The sequence below is a fragment of the Hetaerina americana genome, unplaced genomic scaffold (genome assembly GCF_022747635.1).
Source record: "Hetaerina americana unplaced genomic scaffold, ioHetAmer1.1.p SCAF_6, whole genome shotgun sequence".
NCBI lineage: Eukaryota > Metazoa > Arthropoda > Insecta > Odonata > Calopterygidae > Hetaerina > Hetaerina americana.
In genome coordinates, this window is record NW_027287205.1 from 50064527 (window position 1) to 50076631 (window position 12105).

The 12105-nt window shown below is 34.7% G+C and overlaps 1 protein-coding gene across 2 annotated transcripts in view; it reads right to left on the reverse strand.

Annotated features, from left to right (window-relative positions):
* Positions 1 to 3926: 3926 nt before the first annotated feature.
* Positions 3927 to 12105, reverse strand: part of MAN1 (LEM domain-containing inner nuclear membrane protein MAN1) — a 29264-nt gene continuing 21085 nt past the window's right edge. For both annotated transcript variants that reach the window (XM_071593496.1, XM_071593495.1), the window contains exons 9-10: positions 8299 to 8486; positions 3927 to 6465 (exon numbers count right to left, since the gene is read on the reverse strand). In XM_071593496.1, the coding sequence (XP_071449597.1) occupies positions 6278 to 6465; positions 8299 to 8486 (376 nt within the window). In that variant the 3' untranslated portion in view covers positions 3927 to 6277. The remainder of the gene's footprint in view (positions 6466 to 8298; positions 8487 to 12105) is intronic.

Consider the following 12105-nt stretch of genomic DNA (forward strand, 5'->3'; position numbering starts at 1 on the left):
TCAAACACGAACTGCTACACATGGGACACACGACTGACAGAGAAGAAATAGCGCCCACCTGCGGACAGCCTTGGAACTACTACTGTCTTCCGGATTCATGGACCATTCAGGAGGAAATTGAGAATCTCTTAACAACTTTTGGTTGGGCGTACTCGAAATATTCATGGTTACTCTACCTTTCGCACGTTTCTTGCGTAATCTTATGGAACATGGTTTTAGGATGAATTTGAAGAGAAACTCAATCACGAAAAACTTACACACTCCTCTTAAAATCCACTCATTGAAGCGTGGCGGACAATAATTTTAAATTTTTTTGCGACTAAATTATCGCCAATAAGGGCCGATAACTAATTCTGTGCCTAATTGATCTCATTTAAAACAATAGAAAACTAATTGTATATAAGTTCTATAATTACCCGACTACCTAGTGTTAGAGAAAAACTTTAGGAGTTCTGTGTGTTCTTTTATTTAAACGAACATTGAATGTGTCGTTATTTGCGTCCATCGCTCTCCACAGGGTGACTTTCGATCGTTTATACAAAATATCGATATTTTTCTTGACTACATATTCTACGGGAAACCTTTGTCACTCATTATATTGACCGATGACTTCATTTGTTATTTACTTTGCGTCGACAATAACAAAAAATATTTTCCTCAATTTAATCAGGTCATGTAATCTAAATGTTTGTACAAATCACGTCACCCGTGTTAAATATTCCTTATCTACTCTAATCGATCTTACAATTTCAAATCTTGACCCCAAAAATGTAAAATCCGAAGTTACCCACGCTGATGTATCTGATCATTATCCCGTTATGACTTATTTCTCCATTAAAACCAAACCTCGATCCACTACGCGTGAAATTAGAAGTCATTCCGATCTCAATATTACCCCTTTGTAAATCTGCTGAATGCAGAAACTTGGTCTGATGTATATGTTGGCAATGACTTTGAAACAAAGTTTCCTTTGTTTCATGAAAGGTTTATATATTATTTTAATGTGGCTCTTTCCTTAGTCACTCGCAAAATTTCAAAAAGAAATCCAAAAAAATTAATGGATAACAGATGAAATTCATGCCCTATTAACAAGGGTCAAGGACGTATTTGTCCGATATAATTCTTCTGGTAATCAGGATCTAGAGCTTTAATACAAATCTTTCAAAAGGTCTTACCGGACACTTCTCAATACTGCTAACCTGGCATACAATAATGACAGATTGTTAAACTGCTCCAACAAGTCTCTGGAAATTTGGAAGATTGATAATTAATTGAAGAAATTATCCATGTGCCAACCTTGTCGTACGCCTAACCCAAATGTAACGGCAACAGATTTCAATAATCATTTCACTATCGTATCACACGTTGTTAATAGCTGTGGAAGTAAATACAGTGCCGGAATTGATGGAATACCTCTTTATCATCAGGCTTTGTTTTGATTTAATTAAGGACCCTTTGTTGCATCTCAATAACACTTCCTTTATGGAGGGCATCTTCCCCTCAGCCTGAAAAATCTCAAAAGTCATTCCTCTTTTAAAGAAAAAAGGCAGTCCTCTGGATTTTAACTCCTATCGATCCATTGCTATTCAAAACCAATTCTCAAAAAATATTTGAAAAATCCTACCATTGATTGTTGGTTCTTTACTTAGAATTCTCTGGCATATTGACCCCATATCGGCATAGCTTTCGAAAGAACAAATCACCAAATCTGCCATACATAATGCAATTAATCATCTACACAATGCTTTGGAGATAAATTTAATACCTGCACTTCATTATTTGATTTTACCAAAGCCTTTGAGCTTGCCAACCATAATGTACTCTGAAAAATTACATAGGATTGGTGTTAGGGGCTCACCAAAACACTGATTGATGTCATATTCACAAGACAGAGTTCAGTATGTTATTAACTATAAAGATGGAGCAAAATATACTTCTCCCCTAAAATGATCAATTAAGGTGTTCCCCAGGGTTCCACCCTTGGTCCCACACTCTTTCTAATATATATTAATGATCAACCCAATATATTGAACAGCGTACCTGCAGTCATTCCATTTTATATGCTGTAGACACTAACATTCTTATTTCCTCGGCCTCACCTCAACAACTCCTTCATACTAGCAGTCATGTAACCCAGAAAATTCATTTGTGGTCTATTAACAATTTCCTCGAAATTAATGCTGATAAATCACAAGTGATACAGGTTGATCCTAATAACACTCCATCCCAAGCGTTCAAAATACCATTAGAAGGTAAATTTTTGCAACAGGTTGAGTCAGTGATATTTCTTGGTACACATATAAATAATCATCTTTATAGGGATTCTCATATTGATATGCTCTTAAAGAAATTCAATCCACTGTGATTCCTAATCCGGACAATCCGCTGGTCTGTATTATTCTCATATTGTTTCAAATGTTATTTTCTGGGGTTCATCCCCACAGGCCATATCCATTTTTAATTACAAAAAAAAGTGGTATGATTGATAGCTCATGTTAGACATGATGCCCCTAGTCTTTCATTATTTAGGCAGTTTAACCATTTACCTCTTCCATGTATTTATAATTTTACTACTGTAGCATACGGAAGAATGAACCTAAAGACTTTACCTACTAATGCTGCCATTCACAGTCACAGTACCCACAATATTAACAAACTACACATCTATTTTGTGCTCACAAGATGCACCTACCAAGGGCCCAAGAACATGGTACTTAATTTGTACAATTAACTTACTTCTTTTCTGAAATCTTATGGGTTTAGTGACCATTAAGAGCAAATTAAGATATATTTAATTTGAAAGAATGTTTTATAAGTTGGATGAATATCTGTTGTATAATCAATGAATGTGTCTATATTCAGCTTGAATTGTATCCTCATGTTTCTATTGTTAAACATACATATATTCTGATTTGACAAAACCTATAACACATGGTCTGCTGGTGAACTTATGATGATATGGTATATTGCTGTATCATACATTTAATTGGTACTCGAAAAAAAACCCAGACATGTTAAGGGTATCATGTGTAGGACTTGATCTAGGATACATATGGGTGGCGAGATAATTTAGTAATAGGTTTGCAGATGACCTAATAATAGTGACTAGATGGTGTTTTGAAATAGAGACCACGGTTATTTTTCCAATATCAACTTTCTGACTTAACACAGGGCCCAAAAAAATGAATTAAAAACCTAATTATCACATTTTAGTTAGGATTTACAGCTCTTGGTGCATAGTGGCAAAGAATTCACATACAAAATACTCCAACTTGGTTAAGGCAATTCATTTAAAAAGACTGCAAGAGAAGATATGAACCTTAGATGCAATTATTTTACTCTTAGTCTTTCTTAGAGTGAAATGTATTGATATTGTAAAGGTTGTGTTATAAGGGAGAACTTGGGTGAGAGGAAGAGAATGCCTTTTGCATAGCAATAGAGAAAATTGAAGAAGAGAAACTGTGGGGCAAGTGAAACTGGGCTTTGGAGGAAATGCTCAGAAGACCACAAGCCCAAATCATGATTTTGAGGGACTATTCAAGACCCATCTACTTCTAAATAATAGACCAGCTATGATGAAAACTTCGCCATTCACTAACTTAATCATATCTCAGCCCAAAAAGCTTAATATTAGAATATCAGGTCTACTTTTGGTCTTCTAATTCAACATTTCTTTATCCTTTAGTAAAATAATAATTTTATGTAAACTAAAGCTGAAAGGAATTCTTAGTCCACAGAGGCTGTGGAGAAAGGAAATATAATTCATATGCCCAAAATAAACTTCCTACATATCAAATCTGGGCCTAGTAATGCTACACAAATCACTGGCAATGCTTCTCCATTACCATTCAAATTCTTCACCTAATCAGCACAATTTAATTGTGTAAATATCAATTATCGAAATCAAAATACTTGTGGATAATTTGTTTGTGAAGATTTTTAAATAAAAAAAATTTATTGCAAAAAACCTATACAATATGTGATCCTTTTCCCATACAGAGAACCAGTTGGCACAAAATATGCAGGTATTTTAAGAACCTAATACCATCCTAAAGGCCATGGCTCATTTTTTTTCAATGTTTAACATCAAAAGTTCCATTAGGATCATGAAATAAAAAAACAACCTAATATTTCCATGACAGTTAAGTTGTACTTCAAATTCCAGGGTCTCACATCACACTCACTCACTCAAATAGATGCACTAATTATTTAATTACAAGACTCATTTATGCTTAAATACAATAAAAATATTAGCTTAAAACCAAATGAAAGAGCCAAAACAAGATGATGGTTAAATAAAGTTTAACTGAAAGTATAGAATAAAATTTACTCATACCAATAAATGGTTTGATTATCTCATTCGGATATGTTAAGTAAAAACTATGACATTGACAAAATAAGCTCATGTGTACAAACATTCTGAAGTGCAAAAAGACCAAAAATATTAAGTTAATTTAAAGTAAAAACCATGGAAAAATTAATAGGTAGTAATCCCAATATATACACAAAAGCATTTTCAACAAAATACCTGAACAATTGAACCACTTGTTCAATAAAGTCTAGTATGAGTTCAACTACTGTTGCTCTCAAAGTAAACATTATGAAATGGACAACAGAACTAGCTCTAATCACACGAGTTGTGACACACTTTTTTTTGGCCCCAACCCGAGCAAATGGTTATCAACAATGAACACAACAAATGGAGAAGTGATAAAAAATAGCTGAGCATCCATATATCAGAACCTCCACATTTATCACACATATGACAGGGGAGTTCACATATGGTGCAATTAAACATTCTCCATGCAATAGTAATACAATGTAAGAAACTTTAAAAACGTACCAGTGATTACCTCAACAATTTGCATGCAGAATTAGAAACAGCAATATCAATAATCATGTAAATTACTGTATAAACTCTCACTTCTCTCACAATCTTCTATGTACATTCTTCATTATGTTTACTATTTTGTACCACCAAGGGAACTGTCTCCCTTTTATCAGGGAGCAGACTTCCCATCACAATATTTTCCCCTTTAATTCTTCACACTTAACCTTAAATCTCTGAAAATGTCACTGAACATTATTTGAAACATGGCAATTGAATGCTCCCAGCTTAAGTCTATCAAGTCCAAAGGGATATGAGATACATGTCTTACACTTTTTAATTTTATTTCTCACATTTTTTGCAAGGCACAGGTTTTAATAATTGGACACTTTTTTCAGACACAATAGATCAATTGCACAGAGATGTACCTGTCATTCTCAACAAAGTTAAGGGCAGCAATTTATAAATTTAATGTCCTAACCTTCAATATTTCTGATAAGGTCTGTCACTCCTTTTAAGACCCAGAAAAAAAGAATAATTTACGCCCTCTTCAAATACCCATTAAAATACATAGCTATGCACATTGACAATATATGAACACAATTTTGGATCACTTTTGGGTTTGATTTTTTAAAAATCACAACATTTTTATTGTTTGGGTTACAGGCATTGGGTGTGTAATTCACTCTTGCTGATCTGAGTGCAGAACTTCTAGAATGATATGCATGTGATTATGCCAATTGTTGTCATCATGTTTTGGCTGTCATGTAGTTCCAAACACCTATGCTTCTTAGGTAAGAATCACAAACATTTTAGGGGATCAATACGAGATTCAAACCTCATTCTGAATGCTATCCTGTTTCATAGCCTTCCTGACACCCATTTTTCAAGCACATTTAACCCCTCCGTCATTTGAATGGTTTCCATGAGAGTGCTCACCAGTGTATTGAGAATTACCTCTGGGAAACACTAATGGCAGAATTTGATTCCACATTACCATTCACCATAAAAACTGTAACGGAAAAGGTTATTAAATTTCTTCAAGTCTAAATGGTAAAGGCAATAGTTACAAAAATCTGGAATTCATTCTGCAGATCCTCATGTTCAAACACAACCAATATAAATTTTAGTTGAAAATATCTAAGCAAACAGAAAAAAAATGTGGTCACAGTCAAAGATTTCATTTTGTAAGTAAATTTAAGAGAAAACAGACTGTAATATCTTAAAGTCACATCAACAACTTTAAAAACAATTCCCAGGAAATATTATATCATCTGTCAAGAATGCACCCACAAGAGAATCAACTCTTTGACACATGCAGTTGCACTTTTAAGGGCATATTCTCCCGAGAAAAAGTGAACTTAAGCCAAAACAGCCATATCTCCTGATTAATGATGATCCACTATCTGGAATCCTTTAGTCGAAGACAGCAGAAGGATGCCTTTTCCTTTAAGTGCGTTCTATCGGGGACTGCCACTGACGACCTTGAAGGGACAGGCGCTTGTTATTGGAGGGGTGACGATGGAGCACAGATGGCAATGGAGTGGAGTTGGTAGCATTAGGAGGGATACATGATGCTTCAGGAAACCTTTCATGATACCTCTCCAAGCGTAGATATTTGACAGTCACCAAATTTCCTGGAAGTACAAAAAAGATTTTAAATATTTCTCAAGTCTTATACATTAAACTCTCGATTATCCATAGTAATGGATGCATGACGAAGCGAGGATACTTGAAAAACACGGATACCCGTGGAAAATATGATTGTGATACAAACAGAGTCAATTTGTATGAATCAAATAAGTTTACAAAAAACTGCGATTGGAAAAAAATTAGCTCTCCTTTTTCGTTCCTTTAGATAAATTTGCATTTTATGGCAATGGAACATACTACATTTCTTCATTTTTTCAGCCATTTTTATAAGGCTGGAATCATAGTTTTTTACAAGAACACAGAACTATCATTAAGTGGATAGCAGAACATATTTTCCTCAGAAAGTTAAACCAATCATATAACCAATAAAAAACAAATGACTGGCAAAGGATGAATAATGACAAAGGATCACTGAAATGGATACATATTTGTCACATGATACCATTAAAAATAATTCAGTGCAGGTAGTTACAACTAATTTGTTGCACAGTAAAACTATAAATATATTTGCTCATCTTAAGGGAGAATATGGAATGCCCAGGACTAATGAATGAAAGGGAAATGATAGTGAGAAAATATGGATTAGACTGACCAGATTAGACGTAGTCAAGGTTGGGTTAAGAGGAGAGAAATTAAAACAAGATTCATTTACTTCAGAAGTACAATGGAGTGAGATCAACAACATCAAGCAGAGAGGTGATCAAGCTACAAAATCATCGCAAAGAGGTGACTATGCTCAACAAGGTAACTTTATAAGCAAGGAAGTATTTATGTGGAGTGCATGGCACTCTTTGGGTCAGAGAGCTAGAGAAATAGAAAACTTGGGCTAAGAAGAAGGGAACTCTATAAAGCCTGGTGCTAGAAGCAGATGTTGAAGATCAAATAGACAGGTGAGATGACAAATGAAGTAGCTAGCACAAGAGTAAATGAGAAAAAGACATTGCAAAGCATGATAAGGAAATGAAGAACCAGATGGATTAGGAAAACAATGAGACATAATGAATTAGTGACAAACATGAAAGGAAAAGGACACTGAGGCAGGTTCAGTTTCCCTGGCTTATCTCAGATTTCACTCCCACCATAACCCACCTCCTCTAGGGGCCATTCGTTCATCATTTATCCCCCTCTGTTCCCTTTACTATTTCTACTTCCATGTCCAACCGCACGAGTGTATTTATAATGCTCAAAGAATCGCATGCTCACCTGCTCAAGATAAAAATTTAGGAATTTCATTGAGACCAAATCATTGGCCTTGATCGGGACTTAAACCTGTATCCCTTGATTTCTGGCCAAGTTCTTTAACCAATTTCTTGGGACTTCTTAAGTATCACGATGTTATGATGAATTACCATTTGCATAATGTCTTAAGTAATTATAGCCATGGAATTTTCACCGAAGTTTACAAAAGAAAAACAGGAGATGCCTCAACAGTTTCTTTAGCAGAGTCCTTTACTGATGAGCATCAAAATGCAGAAATTTAAAATTGCTAAAACAATCACCCTAACTGATGCTGTCCTATAGCAAAATGATACTCGAGCTCAATAAAATTTAATGTGGAATTGCAATGTAACTCTTTCCTATCAATTATTACAAATTATCAAGCTTGAAACAATTACATCTGTCAACATAAGCTTGCACGAAAGGTTAATACTACTTAAATAATACGTTTAATTTTGAAATAAACATATTTTTCTAAATTATGGAATTTAAAATCTAGTCGCCAGGCATTTTAAAAATTGCTGAATAAGTGAAACTAATTTAAAAACAATATTAGTAATACATGATGAAGGAAATCAACCATAGCAAAATTGACTCACCATCAAACCACCATCCATGCATCCCTCGATATGCCCTGCCAGCATCAGCACGGGAGGCGCATTTGATGTACACACAACCTTCAGCTGAACTCTTATCCACCGCAACATGGACAACAGCTGCACCACTCTCCTCGCACTTCTCTAGCACCGCATCCTCTGTGGCTACCACCCAGGTTTCTCCATACTCACTACAAATTGAAACACAAGGATATGAACACAAAGAAAAAGCAAAGCTAACTATTACAACATGGGGCATAGATTAGAGTAAGTGGATGTTTTGTCAGGGCAGTAACAATTATTACGAATGAAATTGAACACAGCGAGAGATACACAAGAAGAAAGTACTGTAACAGGTTGGCCAGCAATCACATGGTTTCTGATTCATATTTTTTCCAGATTTTTTTAAGATTAAAATTTTTATTTCAACGTTATTTGCAACCAAATTTACTACCTCATTTCCCTGATATATTTCAACAGACTATGCTAGGCTCATGTGTGTAAATACACCAGCATATTTTTCCCTGGGGCACATACATTTTTTAAAGTTAGCTGTTTTACTTAAACAAAAATCTCCACTTTTAATAGAAATATTACCGCGTTTATTGTTTTGGAGTCCTACATTGGAGCTTTGATGCTTTTCAGCAATGAGACATCTTAACCATACTATTCATTTTCCAAAGTAACAACCTAATGATTACTGCTCAGTTGTATTGCAGTAGTAGGCAGCCAGATGTTTGGTAGAGTAACACTCAGTCTGATGAACAGCTACTGTTTCATCAGTGTAAACAGATGAGACTCAAAATTCTTTGAACTTTTTGCAAAATACATATATTGAGAGCCACTACAAAAAATATTGTCAGATAATTGATTCATATTGAGTTCAAATGAAGGATATAAAGAGTAATTTGCCTTCTACCATCTACTATCTATTTTTTGGTCCAATTAAATTGATTCTGTATAATTCATAGATTTTACTGCTCAATCCCAGGTTTTTTCAAAGTTCTTCCCACCTGGTTTTCAAGGATGGCTGACATCCCTGTGCTAGTAAATGTAGACCACTAAAGAATGTCTCAATTGAAGCCTTTAGTCTAGTGGCACAATAAAAAACTTCACACGAAACCGTACTTAAGAATGCAAATGAAATTATGTTTACTAAAGATAAAGCTAATGCCAGCTTAGTCTTATGTTTCAGGTGGGCCCTGAATAATCTTTCTCCATTACTGTAAAGGTCAATTTTCCACTGTACTTTATTAGGACTGCATCTCAAAAATCATGAATGATAGAAAAATAAAACCAATTTAATTTTATTCCATTGCATTAAGTAATATCAAGAGTAGCAGTAGTATAAGGGGAGGCGACCGACAGCTAAGGTCATTTGCACGATTAGGGATGGAGGAAAAGAGGAAGGGTGACGAGAAACCCGGCGTCAGCATTAACCTACTCTTAACGAAAGGTGCCAAGGGGTCTGCAGTTTAACGTCCCATCTGACAGATGGCATACTCACTTGAAGTGCTCTCCACAAAGCACCTCAAGTATGGATCAGGATGCCATTGAAAAATTTCTTTCTCCAGGATTCAAACCTGGGCCCTCTTGGGAAGCCAGTGCATTAACCACCGCATCATCCCAATCCCCAAAATATCAAGAAAATACATTTTTGAACTTAAAGTAACTCTCTGCTTGACTATTTATTTGTTTATTTAACACATGCCATGTTGAACAGCATTGATTAATATTGAGGAGTGACCTCTTAGATGGCAGCACAATGGCAATTGATGGTCAGGGCCTAGTTCTTTACATAGCAGTATCACTGGACCTTATTATACTTTCTCTTGTTTATGTGACAACGCACAGGAATCCCAAACCAAATGTAGTGCTTTAAATGTCAGTGTTCATGTTTTTGGTGGCTGTGGTGATTTTCATTCTTTTCATTGAACTATTTACTCTTATCATTGGATGCTATACTTTATTTTTAATTATTAGGTGCATTTATTTTCAGGTTTAAGAAATAATCTTAGAATATATTTCTTTGAGAGTCATAGTTTTTTTTAGTTTTTTCCAGAACAAATTTGCAGATAAGGTTTTGATTATACATTTCTTCTTCTCACTTTATCCAATATTATTCCCTCTTTTTTCATTAAAAATTTGATCTCTTAAAGCCTTATTTCTCAGTCACCCTGAGGCCTTAGAAAACACCCTATTATTCTTTACATTAATTAATTATTGGGCCAGCTAATATTTCACTATCTTTGCAATTTATGAACATGTTACCACAATCAGTACTTCTGATTAGGAACTTTTTAAACTATTTTTTCCATGAGATGATGAATTGATGTTTCATTAGGCCTATTACATATTTTTATTTAGACATTCATTGCATCAATCTCTCAGTCGACCAACTTAATGCAGAAGTAGAGATCATTGCTAGATCTGCATAGACCTTATAAGCTACTATCTGGGTGTGGCCATTTAATTCTCTATCTATCCCGTCAATGTCACCTTGCTAACAAGGCCTAGTAAGCTAGTCTTGTTGATGGATTATGAAGACAAATTAAGTTAACGTCCTACATTGTTGAAGTCAAGATTCTTGGAGAGAATGGGATGGGTGGATGGTGAAGTAAGAAAGGGAAATGGTAGCCTCTTGGGGATAGGGTAAATGTAGTTTATGAATATCCACAGAATAGGAGTCAATAATGAAAACTGTTTATCAAGCATCCTCTCCAATCTCTTTATGTCCCTCCAATTAGAAATTCTTCCACATGTATTCAGGGACCTTAGGAGTCAATGATTTCTTTATTAGAGAACTTCTTTCTTCTTCTTCAGAAAGTAAACAGAGGTGGAACACTATTATAGTCTCACAGAAACTTCACAGTGTAAAAATAATTTCCTTTGATTGGGAATAGTCCTGGTAAGGAGAATAATTTTTATACTATTAAATTGCTACATTTTAATGCACATCAGCAGATGACTCCAAACAGTAACTTCTGCAGTTATTGGAACTATATTGACTTTTGTCTGAAGCTTGCAACTAAAGATTATCTTCTAACAATGAATAAGAGTATGTCCTCTTGTCAGAAGAAATACAGGAGCAATGTCTGGTGACATTCCAAAAAGATAAATCAAAGCTGCACATCATTTGAACATACCATGTTCATAATAGCCATGTTTTTATGGTACTCTGAGGGCTGAAACCATATTGCAAATTAAACATTCAACAAAAATCTGTATCATTTGACAAAAAACTTCCATATCTTAGGTGGGATTTTCTCAGAATAAACATCGTAGTTGGGACTGACAAATATTTTACTATGGCGGCGATAAATAAATTTTCTTTTCATGATCTTAATAGTAGTTTACTTTTTCATGAACTATTTAAAAAAAATTAATTGATGACACAACTCATTAACTGAGTGTTTAATTTCTGAGAAGCTCCTTCTTTTATAAAGTAGTTTTGATCATGATAAAATTATCTGCAGTTACATTTCATGGAAAAATCATACATATATGTGAAAAAATTGAGGAATATATATTAAGAAATAAATGAAAAACAATATTTTTTTTGGGAACATATATGATGCAAATACTACTTCAGAACACTAGAATATTACCTAAACCCACACTCATTGCAGTTCCTGATAAAATAAATGCAAAATGCCCACATAGTCAATGTAATTATGGCGACCAAGTGTACCGAACCATCGCACAAGAGGTTCAATTTTGTCCTTGACCCTTCTGTCATGGGGTAATGGAAAGCGACTCTTGCAGTACTTAAAGAAACAGAATGATCCACCTGGGCCACTTTAACTGAAG